Source organism: Physeter macrocephalus, chromosome 12 (genome assembly GCF_002837175.3).
Source record: "Physeter macrocephalus isolate SW-GA chromosome 12, ASM283717v5, whole genome shotgun sequence".
Lineage (NCBI taxonomy): Eukaryota > Metazoa > Chordata > Mammalia > Artiodactyla > Physeteridae > Physeter > Physeter macrocephalus.
In genome coordinates this window covers 31,535,218-31,552,120 of record NC_041225.1, presented here as the reverse complement: position 1 = coordinate 31,552,120, position 16,903 = coordinate 31,535,218, and the positions used below count along the sequence as shown (strand labels likewise).

General features: G+C 46.8%; 1 protein-coding gene and 1 long non-coding RNA gene across 9 annotated transcripts in view; one reads left to right on the top strand and one right to left on the bottom strand.

Moving 5' to 3' along the window:
* MBOAT2 (membrane bound O-acyltransferase domain containing 2) overlaps positions 1–16,903 on the top strand; it is a 121,677-nt gene that overhangs the window by 93,587 nt on the left and 11,187 nt on the right. For 6 of the 7 annotated variants that reach the window (XR_003682470.1, XM_024118930.2, XM_024118929.2 and 3 more), the window contains 7 exons: positions 1,094–1,149; positions 2,389–2,443; positions 8,094–8,277; positions 11,973–12,165; positions 12,530–12,633; positions 15,306–15,370; positions 16,724–16,856. Coding sequence is in view for 6 of the 7 variants with exons in the window: in XM_024118930.2 (XP_023974698.1) it covers positions 1,094–1,149; positions 2,389–2,443; positions 8,094–8,277; positions 11,973–12,165; positions 12,530–12,633; positions 15,306–15,370; positions 16,724–16,856 (790 nt within the window). In the remaining variant the exon portion in view is untranslated. The remainder of the gene's footprint in view (positions 1–1,093; positions 1,150–2,388; positions 2,444–8,093; positions 8,278–11,972; positions 12,166–12,529; positions 12,634–15,305; positions 15,371–16,723; positions 16,857–16,903) is intronic. The other variant, XM_055089032.1, reaches the window with a different exon arrangement.
* LOC114487405 (uncharacterized) lies at positions 1,424–5,805 on the bottom strand. 2 transcript variants are annotated; one of them, XR_003682471.1, is made up of 3 exons: positions 2,525–5,805; positions 2,163–2,217; positions 1,424–1,882 (listed from the first exon to the last, which is right to left on the bottom strand). It is a non-coding gene; the product is annotated as an uncharacterized lncRNA (long non-coding RNA). The 2 variants fall into 2 exon arrangements; XR_008618831.1 differs by having other exon boundaries at positions 2,636–5,805.

Here is a 16,903-nt window from a genome sequence, read left to right as displayed (position 1 = left end):
CGCGGCACGTGGGATCTTCCCGGACCGGGGCACGAACCCACGTCCCCCGCATCGGCAGGCGGACTCTCAACCACTGCGCCACCAGGGAAGCCCTGCCTCCTTTCTTTACATGTTTAAAGATGCTGGTTGTTTTGGTGAAGGTGGCAGTCTGTGCTCTGAACAGTGGGCATGGGGAGGGTGGGGGGGAAGCTCAGGGTCTTCGTGGTGGGTCTGAGGCCCCCTGCCGCTCCCCGGCTGCGACTTCCATGATTTCCTCCTGGTTTTATTGAGATTCCAAAAATATAAACAAGTAACTTAGGGTTAATTGTTCTTTAATACTAATGTCTGTAAGCTAACGTAAAGGATAAAAATGTAGCCTGGTGGGTTTTCTTATGTGGATTTGTTTTTTCTTCGCAAGTTATCCATTCAATTAGAGATTATGAAATATGGGCAAACGGTTGCCATTTTCGCCCTTGTGACACACATTTAAAGTCCTCTTTCTGTGGAGCGTAACCTGGTTTGTGTGCGTTCAGCGCCGCTCCAGGACGTTTTAACAGCTGCTCCCCCGCCTTGCCTGGCTCCTGGAGTAGGGACGTAGAGGTCGTCCTTTCTCTTGTTGCCCATTTCCCTCTTTCTGTTTTGCTCCACACTTCTTACCCAAACTCCTTTAATTTTCTACCCATTCCCCTTTTCCCAGGCGACTTACTTTCCATCTTTAAATTCAGCCCTGAGGCAAAAGGCAGCACAGAGTATTGAAAAGTACCGAGTGAGAATGGGGTGATGGGGTCCCATCTGGTGGCTGTGTGGTCCTCAGCTCTGGCCTCAGGTTACAGGCAGGAAGTGAGGAGGTGGGGCTGCATCTCTGCTCACGCGGGTTTCCTTTAGAGGATGAGCCTTTTCTTAAAGCAAGGGAGAAAGCCCAGATCCCCTGTCTCCTGTCGCTTCCCCAGACAGAGCAGCCCTGGAGTTCTCGCTGTGAAATTCCTTGGGGTCTTGTTTTTATTAAAAAATTTCAGGGTTTTGTAGTCATAAGCAGAATAAAAACTCTTTCATATATCATAAGTATTATTTTAAATTTCTTCTTTTAAAATATTTATTTTCTGTTTTGTCATAGCCCAATGATGATAATTACCCAGAAGATCACTAGTTTGGCTTATGAAATTCATGATGGTAAGAATTTGGAAGTTAATTTTTCATCGCTGAGAAGGTTATATTCCAACCATCATTTGTTTGAGAGGTTATGATAACTTTCTATTAGAGGAAAGAGAGGGATGGCGGTAAGGTAGGGAAAATATTGAACTCTGCTTAAGGTTACTAAAGTGTGCTTGTTTTCTTTCACTGTTTATTCTTAATTTTGCATTCAGTTCAGTGACAAAAGCAGAGTAAAATAGTGTGAGTCAGGCACGTGACCCACATCAGTGGCAGTTTAAAATATGAAGGAAATAGACACTTGGTCTGAATCGAGTTTTATTAATCCCCGCTTCATCTCTGTGTTACATTTTTATTAAAGTTTGCATGTTTTCCCCCTGCCCCGCTCCCTTATACACATGAACACACACACACATTTATGTATCCTTTTAGTACAAATACTTACATATTCATATTCTGTATCCTCAGTGAATGGACACCTTGCCATGGCAAACGCCGGCAGTCAGGATTCTGAGTCCTAAGAGTTAGACTCTGGTTTCTTCAGAGACTGAAGGAGGATTCTCTACAGGACAGTCATTTATATGTAGCCTGGATGGATTTGTAGCCTCATAGTATCCAACTCCCATCCTGTGCCACCTGCTTGGGAAGACCCACAAGAGTTTTCGAAGTGTGTTGTTGCTTCTTAGACCTCCTCTGGCCTTGAAATTGGGTTTAAGATTTAGTAAGTTGATGTGTAATCATAGGTAATGTTCTCCTGTTTGGAGGAAAGGAAAAGAAGTGGATGAAGGTGGTATACTGAGTTCAGTTTTGTTCACTAGAGTCGCGTAGGCGTGAGGAAATCCTTCCTTGCTTTATGCTGTCCGTACCATTGAGGTTAGTCATTGGAATCGTCCGACAAGAGAAACATTTTCATGCCTCCTTTTGAAAAGTCATTGTATTTACTATTAAATATGCTAGCATTGGGGAATTTTTAAATGTAATAATACCTTCCTTTAGAAGAGAGTCAGATTAGTTCCCTGATGTGTGTTATTTACCTTGCCCAGAGCCAGACGCGTTTGGTTACATGATGGTCCTTTCACATGATTGAGCCTGTGTTGTAATGAGAAAGAAAGGGACTAGTTATACCAAATAGTTAGACCAAAATTGGGATTATAACATGAATTTAGAATGAGGAAAGTAATGCAAGTGTGAATGGGAAGAAATACCATTCTTTTCTTGGGAGAAATCATGATTGATAAATTGCCTATTTTTATTTCTCAGGGATGTTTCGAAAGGATGAAGAACTGACTCCGTCACAGAGAGGCTTAGCGGTAAGGTATGTGCCTTTAAATCGTCTCCTGCCGAGGTTCACGCTGTCCCTGCCGGGGGGACACGCTTACTCGTGGCCAAGGCTAACCTGTCCTCCTAGAAGCTCTTAGTTCATGAAAACCAAACGTTCCTCCGTCTGCACACCTCCCGCCATGAAATCCGGCTGGGCTGGGCCTCCCTTCTAAGACCCCCATAGCACCTTGAGTATCTCATCATACAGCATGCACCTCCCGTGCACCACAAGGCATCTACGAAATCTTCTGTCTCTCCTGCGAGGCTCTGAGTTCCCTGAAGACAGGAAGATTGTTGGGTCTTCACGTGGTAATTATGAGTCATAATCACAGCTAGCATTTATAGACCAATGACCTGATGGCAGGTGCTGGGCTTAGATGTGTTAATATAGCTCAGAGATGCCGTGTTTTGAAATAATGAAGAACCAGCAAGGTATTCTCATTGGTACTTGAGGAACTCATTTGGGGATAGGCTGCTACTTTGTTTATTGTGCCTCCTCTGTGGACTCATCTGAGTAATAGCTTAATTTCTTGGCAGGGCCTATCTTAATCTAATATAATTAGAGGTCAGATACTCAATTTACCTAAAGAAAAACTTCCCACAAGCACCTTGTTTCCTGTAAATCTGGAACTAATAATATATTCTTGGCTGTCAGAAGCATGAAATTGTTTGTGTCGTAGGAAGGCCCTATCCTAAGTGCTCACCTTTGATCCCAGGTAGTATGTCTTGAGGATCTTCTTATATTTTCCCCATCTTTAAAATTATTCTATTTTGACATTCACTATAGCCAGTCTTTCTATATCAGCGAATATGCACTTGAATTTATTTAGCTGCCAAGAGGTTAGTTTGACCTGGGCTCTGTGATCTGTATGAGTCCTTGGTCCGTCCCAGGAACCGCTCGTCGGGAGACACTCAGCCCTGCTCCCCGCTTCCCCTCCCACACGGCCAGCCGGCAAGACCCCAAACCCGGTTACGTTCAACTCTCCGCCTGCCCGAACAGCGGAAGAAGGCAGAGTGGAAAAACGTTGTCTTGCCGATTGGAGTGTTTCGGATTTGTTACCCCAGATTTAGAACTACGGAGCTCAGTATTAACCACAGTTCCCCTGCCTCCTTCCCGCCGTCCGCTCACTTTGCACCTGCTGCAGGATTGGGAACGGCGTCCTCCTTCCTCCCCCGCTCCCAGCAGCCTGTCCCCGGCACGCACGCGGGATGGTGTCGGCGTTTTGGAGAAAATAAGGCAACTCTACTTCATTCTGCGACCGCCAAACCTACGGGCCTGCCTGTGTCTGTAACAGAATACTCTCCTTCCCTTCCCAGTGCCACGTGCACGCCGTCCGCAGTCCAGCCCAAGGCCACCTTTTCACGTCAGCGTTGAGCCCAGTTGCTTCTTGAGCACAAAACTCAAGGATTTTGCTTCTTCTGTTACCCCATCTTGTGCACCATTGCTCATCAATGCTTCCCTCTCTGTGGGCTCATTCCCTCCAACTTAAAGGGAAAAAACTCCTTCTGGACCTCACAGCCCCTTCCAGCTTCCACCCCATGACTCTCCACTCCTTTAGAGCAAGACTCCTTGAAGGATTTCTCCATTCTTACTTCCTCATCTCCTTTTCTCTCCCCAACCCACTGCAGTCAGGTTTCTCTCCTCGATGCTTGTCTGCCACCATTCTTTCAAGGTTGCTCTTCACCTCGGCAGATTTAATGGTCCGTCTCGGTCTGCAGGCCGCTCCACCTCTCAGCACCACGTGACCCGCTGGCTCGCTCAGTCCGTGAAACACCTTCGTCGCTTACCATCCGGGCCACCGCGTGCTTCTCACTGTCCTCCTGCCTCACCGGCTGCTTCTCTTGGTCTTCTCTGCTGAATCCCCCTCCTCTGGCTCCCCGCGAAGTGTTCCTGTGCCGCTGGGCACATCCTCGGACTTCTCCATCTTCTCCGGGCGATCGCCTGCCTTCCACGGGCTTTCATACCGTCCACACATGTGAAGTCTCCTACGTTGATATCCCCATCCAGCCTCTGTCCTGGGCCCCGGCCTCGTGTGTCCACCTGCCATTGCAGCGTCCAGGCTTGGAGGGTAAACAGGGTCTCAAATGGAACCTGTTTGAAACAGAGCTTCTGATTTCTGTGTCCCTTCTCCCACACCCCATCCCCATCTGTTCTTCCACCGTTACTTCCCTCCCAGTTGCAAAAACTTAGGCAAACTTCCTTTCTCTTACTGCAAATCCATCTCACCCTCAAGTCAAGTGAACTCTTCCTCTGAAACCTGTCTCCCACCTGACCATGACATCCGGCCGTCTCTAATCTGGCTGGCCTCTCACCACCGTTCCTGCTGACATCACCCCAGCCTAACCTTGCTCTCTACCTGGGCCACTGTCAGAGCCTTCCTGGCCGGTCTCCATTTTCTCTCCTGCCCGTCCGGCAGCCAGAGATTCTTCTGCTACGCATTGGATTATATTATCCCCCGCTCCTGATGAAAACCCTCCCGTGGCTCCTCATGCTGTCGAGAATCAACTAACAGAGGTCTGACGGCCACCTGGCAGGTCCCCCAGGAGCCGTAGCCTCCTTTCCTCCCTACTCAGCCCACCCGTCACCACACAGCCCTCCCCTCCAGCACCCTGTAGCCCTTGGCCCTGCTTTACTTTCCTTCATCATACGTATCACAGTCTGGTGTTTTATAATATGTTTATTGGGATTGTCCCTCTCCCTGGCCCCCACTTGTCAGCTCCAGGAGGACAGACCTTCGTCTTCCCTAGCGTTACATTCCCATCTCCTCAACAGCTGTTTTCCCTGGGGGTGCTTGTGGCCCCCAGGAGACATTTGCCAACGCCAGGGACATTTTTGGTCGTCACTGAAGGAGAGGGGCGGTGCTACTGACTTCTGCCGGCTCAAGGCCAGGGATGTTGCTAACGTCCTACGGTGCACAGGACGGTCCCCTTCAACCAAGAAGTATTGTCCCCAGATGTCAGCAGCGCTGAGACTGAGAAGCCCTAACCTGGGGTGACGCACAGCTGATATCAAATAAGTATTTATGGAATGCAGAACGAATCTCCCACTTGATGTCATACATAGAGTATTACGTTTATACTTAGTTCTCATTTCAGAGCACGTATTACAGTTACCTGCCTCTTTCCTAACATGACTTGTCATGTGTACGTCAGCAAGTTTCACGGTTCAGAATCATCTGTCCTTGAAAATTATGATACGTATTTGGACATGGTAAGATTGAGATGCGCCTTGACAACCTGGCATTGTTTTGGTCTTGAGATAAGTGGTGTTGAAAATGGGGCTCTGTTGCCTGAGCACAAGGGGCTCTCTGGCAGCTTGGTGACGACGGGGCACTCGTCCAGGTGCGCGAGGCGGTGAGAAGGGCCCCCGTTACATGGAAAGAACTACGAGAGAAAATCTGCCAGAAACGTTTTGCTCCCAATCACTTGTGAGCCCTCAAGAAAAATTACTTAATGTTCCAAAAACTTTTAAATGTGGAAAAGTAATTCAGGAAAAAAATGTTAAGGAGTTTTGGCTAAGGGGTGACCTAGCTGAGTGTCAGTTGGGCCAGAAGCACTGTTTTCTCTTTGTTTTTGTTTTTTTTTTTATTCTTTTGCGGTACGCGGGCCTCTCACTGCTGCGGCCTCTCCCGTCGCGGAGCACAGGCTCCGGACGCGCAGGCTCAGCGGCCACGGCTCACGGGCCCAGCCGCTCCGCGGCACGTGGGATCCTCCCGGACCGGGGCGCGAACCCGCGTCCCCTGCATCGGCAGGCGGACTCTCAACCGCTGCGCCACCAGGGAAGCCCTCTCTTTGTTTTTTTAAATAAAAATATACGTGAGGGGGTTCTGTCGACTCCTCTTGGCCATAGAGACTGTGCTTTCTTAGGAGGTCGCCTGTCATATTAGAGAGGAAGACAGGGCTGTAACACGTTCAAGAGCCTACTTACTCTCCCCAGGTGTAGTTGTCCTTTTATTTGTGGTAGTTTATAGCTGTCAGTGGATGGCAGACTTCACAGATGGAGCTGGTTTTAAAAAATAAAAAAAATACACTTCTGATGCATTTACATGATAATATACACGGTCTGCATAATCTCCTACGTTATTAACTGGTTTTCTCCCGGTTACCTGCATTGAGAACTGGAATGCTTGGTACACTTTACATCCTGTGTGCCATTTGGACTGACCTGAGAGCAGTTGAATTAAAAATGTTGCAGTAGGGCTTCCCCGGTGGTGCAGTGGTTGGGAGTCCGCCTGCCAACGCAGGGGACGTGAGTTCGAGCCCCGGTCCGGGAGGATCCCACGTGCCGCGGAGCAACTAAGCCCGTGCGCCGCAACTACTGAAGCCCGCGAGCCACAGCTACCGAAGCCTGCGCACCTGGAGCCCGTGCTCCGCAACAGGAGAAGCCGCCGCGAGGAGAAGCCCGCGCGCCGCAACGAAGAGCAGCCCCCGCTCGCCGCGACTAGAGAAAGCCCGCGCGCGGCAACAAAGACCCCCCACGGCCAAAAAAAAAAACAAAATAATAATCTATTTGCCGCGAGGAGAAGCCCGCGCGCCGCAACGAAGAGCAGCCCCCGCTCGCCGCGACTAGAGAAAGCCCGCGCGCGGCAGCGAAGACCTGACGCAGCCAAAAATTAATGTAAAACAAAAATATTGCATGACATCCTTGATTCCTTGCTCCCTTACGCCGCACATCCGGTGCATCAGCAGACCCCAGGGCTGTCCTGCCAGAATGCAGGCAGGTGCTGCTGCTCCGTGGCCCCAGCCCCGTCACCTCCCCCTGGAGGCCAGGGGCCTCCTGACTGGTCTTCCCCGTCCACCCTTCTCTGTCCACACCCAGGGGCTAGAGGGATTCGTTCAAAACATAGGTATTTTAAAAGCCAGCCGTAGTTTTTCAGCACATTCAGAATGAAATCCAAGGTTCCCGCCGCGCCTTGCAAGGCAGGCCCTGTGTTACCTCACCTCGGCCCGCTGACTCCCCTCCTGCCTCTCTGCCTGGCTCAGCCCTCCCAGCCACACCGGGCTGCCTGCTGCTGGGCCTGCCCCCGGCTCAGGGCTTTTGCCCTCATCGTTCCCTCTGCCTGGAGTCCTTGTCCGGGGCATTCACACGACTCACGCGTCTCCTGATCAGAGAGGCCTTCTCTGACTTATTAATATAACAAAATGCCCCCTTCTCCTTGCACTTAGCATCTCTGAAGTTACTTTATGTATTTTTTTTTTTACTGTCTATTTTCTGCAGCTGTTCCGTAAGCGCTATGAATGCAGAATTCCTCTGTTTTATTTACTGCGGTATCTCTAGACCCTGGAGCGTGGGTGTAGTAGTCGGTGCACACGTAGATTTGTTGAATGAGTGAATGATTGACTAGTAAGAGATGATTCTTCCTGCCATATCTTGCCCTCCTCGGGTTCGTTTCATCATGAGGAGTTAGGTGGAAACCCTTCGTAGTTGCTCATAAAGACCTGTACGGAAACTCTTTTATCCAGAAATACAGTTGCGCATTCCTTCATCCTGAACCTTTAAATTCTCATTGTTTGGAGGCAAATGAAGATCAAAGCTAGTTTTATTTTGGAAATGATAAGAGAAGTGAGGCTGGAGAAGATCATTCCTGTCACATTTTCTGGAAGCAAACGTCCCATCTCACATGTTGCGCGTCTTTTCGTTGCAGACGCATGCCGAGCCTTCTGGAGTACTTAAGTTACAACTGTAACTTCATGGGTATCCTGGCAGGCCCCCTCTGCTCTTACAAAGACTACATCACTTTCATCGAAGGCAGATCGTACCATATGACACAGGCAGGCGAACATGGAGAAGAAGAGATACAGTATGAAAAGACAGAGCCATCTCCAAATGTAAGATCGTGATTCACCTGCAGCCTCTCTAACATGTATTGATTAGCCTTGTTTATTTCAAGATACTAATGTTGTCAAGTTTTGAGTTTACCCATCTTTTCCTTTAAAAACATTTTTCGAGGTAAATGACACTTCACACAGTGCCTAGTGGTGATGCCTGGTAGAAGTACAGTCATGGTTGAAGAACAAAAATAAGGTGACTTTAAAAGCTGTGCTGCGTTCCTTAGTGAGGATGATGCTTTGTAGTCGTGCAGTATTTTACAGAAAAGCCCATCTCGTGGATCTGACCGAGCCTCATTTTCCGGGCTTTTCCCTTAGCTATACCTGACGTCTCTCTTAATGTTGATCATTTGCCAGTTGAAATCTTACGCTTCTTTAAAGGCCTACTTCAGATGTCACCTTTTGCATAAAACCTTGTCCAGTTTTCACAATAAAAACGATAATAATAGTGAACACTTTCACACCCCTTAGGACAGTCTTACGAGGCAGGTGCTTTATTCTCACGACTTCACAGATGAGGAGGCTGAGACTCAGAGGCTAAGTAATTTGGCCAGGGTTTCCCAGGGTGGCGGTGGAGAGAACCGGAATTCAGGCCCAGGCGGTCTGAGCCTCACACCCAAATGTAATCTTTATTCCTTGGAACAACTGCTGCTCCTTGTGCAGGGAGCCTGTGCAGCTCTGTGCAGGCCAAGTTCTGCTGGATTTGACCTGGTAGAAACTAAAGGTCCATGAGAAATAGGCCAATCGACAAGTCTGTGGGACAAAAAGGTAGGGCTAGTATGCTTTCTCTGAATGTGGGGTTTGGAGCAGAGGACCAGCACCTTTCTAAGTTACTATGAAACGAAGAGTGAATGCGGACGTGCACTCATTTGCAAAATCTCTCATATTTTCTCTTTCGTGCCGCACGACTCATCGTGTTTTACACCAAAAAGATGCTCTCGTCTTCACAGTTTCCGTTAACTGGCCAAGTGTTAATTGATAAATGCCAGCTCAAACTGGGACGAGAAACTGGGTATATTCAGATCTCTTCGCTGACTGTTTTGTGTCAGGCTGACCACTTCACCCTTTAGAGGCCTCACTGCCGTAGGAGGAACTCACGGTAGTTATAGACAGCTTCGCTATCCCAGAGGTTTATTCTGGAATACTGGGAAGAGAATGAAATTAGGAATTTAGGAAATTCCTAGTAAGGAATTTAGGAATTTAGAAATTCCTAACTAGGAAATTAGGAATTAAGATGCTAGACTTAATTTTGTAAAATGCTGGGAAAATATCGAGTGCAACAAACATGTAAGTAGTGGTAAATCAAACCCAACAAAAAACAGTGCAGATTTATGTATTACTTCTGTCACCTCACTCTGAATTTTTATGGGATTTGCTCTTAGAAAACATCACTTTCCTCCTTCAGGTGATGGACATCATAAATAAGGGATCGTGGACAAGAGCAGATACTCATAATACGTTATCTCACTGTTTTAATTTATTTTAAATTTAAATTCCATATGTACGTAGTTCACACAGTCAAATAGTGGTAGTTATTTACAGATCACTCCAAGGCCCTTAGAAGCTCTTTGTGTTATGAGTGGGGTGTGTAGACTCTTTGAATCCAAGGCGGGTCAGTCAGGTACCCAGCGGCCCATTTGTTGGGGGCCTCCTGATTGTCTTTATCTGCGTTAGTTAAGATACAGGTTTGGCTGCTGAACCAAGGACCAAAATAACAGGAGGTTAAACATGGTGGAAGTTTATTCTTCTCTTACAGGACAGCTCAGGTGTCAGCGGTCCGTGGGTAATATGGCAGCTCCACGGGCGGCGGGTCCAAGCTCCCGTTCTGGCCATCCTTAGGGCGTTTCCCTCATCCTCATGGTCTGAGATGGTTCGCCACATAAGTTGTCCCTGTTACTTGTGACCACATAGCTACCCTCAACTGCAAAGGAGGCTGTGACGTGTGGTCTTTAGCTAGACTTCACCGTGCCCCAATAGAAAATCCATTGCTGTGTAAGAACGGGAGCGCGTCTCCCTGGGAACACCTCTCAGTCTCTGCTGTGACGCCTGTAGGTCTTTTCTCTGAGGCTGTTTGGTTTCTTGAGTGCGGGCTTCTCCCGTCTTCTGCCCGGGGTGTTCAGACTTGACTGCTGGTCTCTGGAGCTGGGAGGGAGGGGCTGCGGACATCGCCTCTCGGGATGCATCCACCATAGGCTCCACATTCATTCCAGCCCCACTCTGGACCCGTGTCCTGAAGCCTGGCTCTTTTCTGGTTAGTCTTCCCTGAGAGTTAACTTCTGACCTCCTGCCAGCATGGGGGAGAGGAGGCTGAGGGAACTGGGGGTTACACCTGGCTTCCCAGCTTCAGGCCGCCTCACCCCTGCCTTTCAGAGTTCCTGATCCCGCATTGACTGAGCTTTTTTGGACTCTCGTTGGTGTGTGTACCAGCTGGTAGTTGAGATCAGGTATATGTTACTTTAACTTGTTTCAAACTGAGATCTGGAAACTAGTGTGTACAGTCTAATGGCCACAGGACTTCTCATTATGCTACTAAAGTGACGTCTCCGATTTTTAGGTTCACATATGAAGTCATTCGGTTCATCTCACTTCATTTATAATTATAATGGTTCCCTAATTACCTGTTGCAAGTTCAGATGTGTAGGTTAGATATTTTGGAGGTAGGAGTGAAGACAAGGTAGCCTTACTTTACTGGAGGAAGCTTTGAAAGATGACCAGGAAAATGAGAATAAGAACAGTTGCAGCGAAGAGCCCTTGACCTTCCAGCGCCTCCTGAGAATAAATAAGGGTTTTTCGAAAGTGCAGGAATCAGGCATGTGCTCTTTGAGCCTTTCTTTTTGGCCCCGTTACAGAAAGTGTTAAATATGGGTGTTCATCTGCAGATTACTGTAGTTAATTTGAATATTATTTGATTACTGTGCAGGACACTAAATCCAAGTATTTTGTTACATTCTTTCATCTGGATCCAGCCTTTTCTTTCCTCTGTTTGTTTCTTTACCTCTGTAGCCTGTATAATCTCCTTTATATTGAATCGGATTGAAATAGTCTAGCCTACTGAAAACACAAAAACACCATGAGCTGGTGTTTTTCAAGGTAATTGAACCTTACCAGAATAAAGTAAAGATTATCCTTTTCTTTCCATCAGAATCTCTATGCAGATCTTTTTGTTTTCTTGGGTGTGGCTCTTTTGGTTTTATCATTTGAACAAAATTGCTTTAAAGAACTTTCAGGTTTAAAGAAACGTGAAAGTTGTTTATTGTAAAAATAGTTTTCCATGAAATACCTAGAATTTGGAAAATAGGGAAAAAGCACAATGGAAAAAATAAGCCGTGTGTGTGTGTGTGTGTGTGTGTGTGTGGTCGCATAAAATCCACTACCAAAACTTATTAATGTTAACATTTTTACGTAGTCAGCCTATACACCTGTGTTTGCTTTTACTTTTTCTAAGTTTACTGAAAGTCCTGAAAATACACATTGGGGTTTCTAGTGTGATTTGAGCCATAACCCAGAGAGGCAGTCATTAGACATAAGGCTTCACGTGTTCAAACTGAGACAGCGGCGGCTTTAAATGCTGAGCACACCTGATTTCAGGATTTTGGATGGAGTTACAGGGTTAATACTACCTTCAGGAAGAGTTACGTGGCAATAATACGTAAACACGTATCCATTAAGTTTATGAAGTCTTGTCTTGCTTCCAGATCGCAGTTATTCAGAAGCTCTTAGTCTGTGGACTTTCCTTGTTATTTCACTTGACCATCTCTAAGACATTACCTGTGGAGTATAACATCGATGAGCATTTTCAGGCTACAGCTTCATGGCCGGCCAAGGTTATCTATCTATACGTCTCTCTTTTGGCTGCCAGACCCAAATACTATTTTGCATGGACGTTAGGTAAGTAGCACGTGAATAAACCTTCGTGTCAGTGTCTAAATCTTACCCTGGTGATAGCCGGGAGAGTACCCTCTTGAGAATATATAGTTCAAGACCAATGAGAAAAACCAGGGTCATCTATGCAGGAGAAACAAACCTTACAGTTCATGTCCTACGTAGAAGGATAGATCCTAAAAACTGTTAGGAGAGCCTAAAAACTGGATCAAGGCCCATTTTATTATACTATCATATAAAAATGAGAATGAATCTCCTTTGACTGTTTAAGAATTAAAGATGATAGTATATGATAACGTACATCTTCTGGGAGAACACAGTAGTTTGTTACATAGGTTTGTAATAGTTTCTTTTCCTTTGTGTCTTACAGCTGACGCTATCAATAATGCGGCAGGCTTTGGATTCAGAGGATATGACAAAAATGGAGCAGCTCGTTGGGACTTAATTTCCAATCTGAGAATTCAGCAAATAGAGGTTAGTAAATCATTAAGAAGTTGGTTACCATATGACACTTGAAGTAGCGTAATTTGCCTTCACAGGTTAGGGTGTGATGTCCCAAGAGTGGTACTGAAAGATTTGTAATAATAATAATACGCGTTCTTTCAACCAGCCAATATTTGTTGGCCATCAACCATGTGCCCCAGGCCCTGGGGAGCCGGTGAATAAGATCAGTACAATCTGGGCCCTCCTGGAACTTTAATCTGGTGGGCGTTACGGGGATACAGAAAGATTGGCTGTGATCAGAGAGGTGTAGGGCGTTTCTAAGATAGGAGGCCAGCTTAGACTAGTGAGGTGACTGAGTGTGTGTGTGTGTGTGTGTGTGTGTGTGTGTGTGTGTGTTTTGTGTGTGTTAGGAGGATGGGGCTATGTCAGGCAGAAGGCGTCACCTTCCTGAGACAGTGACCTGTCAGGAGGGTGCTGTGTTAGTCCAACATGAGGGTGACCTCAACCAGGGTAGCGGCAGTGGGGCTGGAAAGACATAAACACACTGGACACTGTTTAAGAAACTCAGCAGCACTTGGTGATACATTGGAATCAGCAAGAGAGAACGAGTTATGAATCATGCCCAGAGGTCGGTTTAGACCGCTGTGTTCACTGTGGTACCTTTCGCTGGGGTAAGGAGCAAGGAGTAGGCGCAGGTTTGAAGGGAAAGGTGGTGTGTTCAAATGTCAGACTTACCCAAGTGGTCCAGCAGGCCAGTGAATGCTGAGGCATGGGCTGAGATTGTAATTTGGGAACTATCGCACTTCAGGTTTTGGGAGGAACCACGAGAGTAGCCATGAGGGACACTGAGGGGGTGGGAAGAGACGAGAGCCCCCAAAGGAGCCGCCATCTTACAGGCCAGTCAAAGGAAGGCATGCGGGAGGGGGTGGCTGGAGAGAAGAGAGGAAAACCAAGAGCAGGCATTGCTCTGCAAGCCTGTGTAAGGGGCTGTTCCCGATGGGAGAAGTTACCAGAACTTTGGGTGAGAGGCTGACCGGGAAGGAGTAGTGAGTGGAGCGGCTGGGCCCCTGGACCTTGGCACCTGCAGTTGTGGGACCACAGGACATACAGGCCTGATCAGGTCTCTAGATCCTTCTGCCGTTAGAAGGGGCCCAGAAGATAGAGAAGCGAGTTAGACACCAGGGCCAGAAGCGGGGAGTGCCACAGGACCAGTGACCCGATTTCCCGCACAAATGCATGGCATGGGAAAAGTGGGGGGCAGAGAGGGGCTGTCACACATTAAAAGAGACGTCAGCCAGACGTGCCATATGTTTGGATCCTGATATACCCCGCCAACCGGAAAACCATGTTTTTAAACCGTCAGGGGTATTTGAATACAAAATGGATATTGGATGATATTAAGGAATTATTGTTAATTTGGTTAGGTCTGGTCATAGTTTTTTTTTGTTGTTTTGGTCATAGTTTTTTAAATTTATTTTTTTATTTTTATTTTTTTGTAACATTATTTTTTAAAATTATTCTTATTCTTTTTATTTATTTATTTATTTATTTATTTATTTATTTATTTATTTGGCTGTGCCGGGTGTTAGTCGCGGCCTGTGGGCTCCTTGGTTGCGGCCTGTGAACTCTTAGTTGCTGCACATGGGATCCAGTTCCCTGACCAGGGATTGAACCTGAGCCCACTGCAGTGGGAGCGCGGAGTCTCAACCACTGGACCGCCAGGGAAGTCCCTGATCATAGATTTTTTTTTTAAAGGTCCCTGTTTATTATTGGACATAAATTCTGAACTATTTACAGGTGAAATAAGATGTCTGGTATTTGCTTTGAAATACTCTTAACAGTGTCAGTAATAAAATAGGGAAGGACAGGCGAAAATGGATAATTGTGGAAATTGGGTGATGAATATATGGCCGTGTTTTAACATTTTGTTCATTATTGCCAACTAAGGAGCTTTTGAGACTCTTTTTTTCCTAATCAGGCCCCATGAAATTTTAATATCACAGATATATTGTATATCTCTTTATATCCTGTATGTATATATGTGCCTTATTCATAAAAGAGTAAGATTTTTTTGCCTCTTAAGAAGTTTTCATCCTCAGATTTTGACGAGAGCAGTAAATAACGGACCAGAGAATCTAAAGCGGTGAGAAGTGCAGAGCCGAGGAGGGATGGTTACACAGGGAAAGAGTAGTGGCCAGGAGACCAGAGCTTCCCTCTGAGATCGGAGGGTGGCATTAGTGGCGGAAGCTTGAGTGAGGCACTGGAAAGGTAGGGAGATGTGCAGACCACTCCTCCAGGGGGAGCAGGTCCCGGGAGGCCAAGACTCCCAGTAGCCGGGGAGGGAGGCACTGAAGGAAGTGAGGCCGCACCTGATGGGGTGTCCAGTCCGGCCCCCAGTGAACGGCCACTGAAAGGTCATTCACCTGCTCCATCAGGAGTGGCTTTGGGATAATTCCGTGGCAACCCCTGTAAGTGTTAACACACAGGAGAAAATGGTGAGAATCCATTCACCTTACAGATGTTCCCTCCAGTAACTCCTTTCATAGGATTATGTTAATCTGTTAGAAAAAAAAGGTGTTAAGGAAAGAGATCATACACTACCATCATTGTCAAGTAATGCACTCTTAGCACAGTAAGATGTTACTTACATTTAAAGCTTCATTATTTTGTCGGCCAAAGAAGAAAGTTCCTTTGTTTTTCAGATGTCAACAAGTTTCAAGATGTTTCTTGATAATTGGAATATTCAGACAGCTCTTTGGCTCAAAAGGTAAGCTCCTTCAAGAACCGTCATGAGCTGAGCTTTGGCCTCTAGTTCTTGAGGCTGAGCTTCACTGGGTTCACATTCTTAACTAAATTAAATTAACGCTGTGACCTTGTGTTAACCGGGAAACAGAGTTAATGGCCTCTGAAGCAGGGTGCTGCCAAGTCAGAGAACTCTTTAGGCTTGAGTCGTGAACGTAGCCACCACGGACCTCGTAGCCTGCCTTGAAAGGTGCCCACCAAGGTTTGAGATCACCAGTGTGTCCCTCATTCTTGGGAGATTTGGCCAAATAAAAATGCCTCTGCAGCCACCATACGTATGCCCTAGATTTTGCACAGCACTTCCAGTTTTAAACTATTTCAGGACAGCAGACCTTTATGTGCTGGGCACAGCATGCAGAGACGCAGCCTCCGCAGTGGGAGGTCACCGTCTTGGTACAAACTCGGCCGTCATCTCCGCGTGCTGCTGCTCCGTCGTGAGGATGAGGGCAGAGTGAGTGGGCAGCATATGCGAGAACGAGGGGCAAAGAGGCGCCTGTGCTGAGAATTATGGGGGCTGGTCCCGTGCACACGGGGAAGGCAGAGGGCCGATTACGAGAGACGGAGTTAGGACACCGTGCAGAAACTCCCAGCGGTCCTTTCTCCTCGTTCTTGATGGGACACACTGCCCGATCTTGAGTTGATTTCATAGAAGACTGCTCCTGTGATGGGAGGGCTCTAGGCACCGTTCTGTGTAAAGAAGCCTTCTTCTGTCATGTCCTTTACTCACGACAAGTTCAATCCCTTTACCCCTTGAAATACCCAAAGCACACCATCATTGCTTCATGGTACCTCGCGGTCTCCCCAGTGGGTGCAGGTTTCCCGAGCTAATCCGCTGTGTTATTTTTTGTTGTTGTTATATTTTAAATTTGATACCTTAGGAAAATCTTATTTTCATCTGAGTTCTCTACCTGTGACAGGAAAACTTTACACTAAGCACAGCCTACTTCCCAGAAGACTGTTGTCAGATCAGTTCAAAGTTCTAAATGTTACTAAAGAAAGTAATAAAATAATGTAAAATAAAAATAACTTTTATATTTGTTAAAGTTCTGCTGTACAGTACAGTACAGAAAAGACAGTAGAGTAAAGACTCCCAAACACTAGAAATGATCATTTTGGCCATTACGTGAACCAGGAAAAAGACGGAAATGAAATTTCTTTTCATAAATCTGATCCCTAATAGCCGTAACCTCCCTGAAGTCACAGGTCAAGCTGATGCCCAAAATAAGTTGTGGCTGTTTTCCCGGATCCTGACCAGGAATAAGAGTGATCGTTGTAGACTTGACAAGCTCTAATCACTCATGTTTTCCATGGTTTCCAGGGTGTGTTATGAGCGCACCTCCTTGAGTCCAACCATCCAGACGTTCATCCTCTCTGCCATTTGGCATGGGGTGTACCCGGGCTATTACCTGACTTTTCTCACGGGAGTGGTGATGACGCTGGCAGCGCGAGCTGTGAGTATGAGTTCCTTCTCGTCCTGCAGTGCTGGTCACGTGAGCTG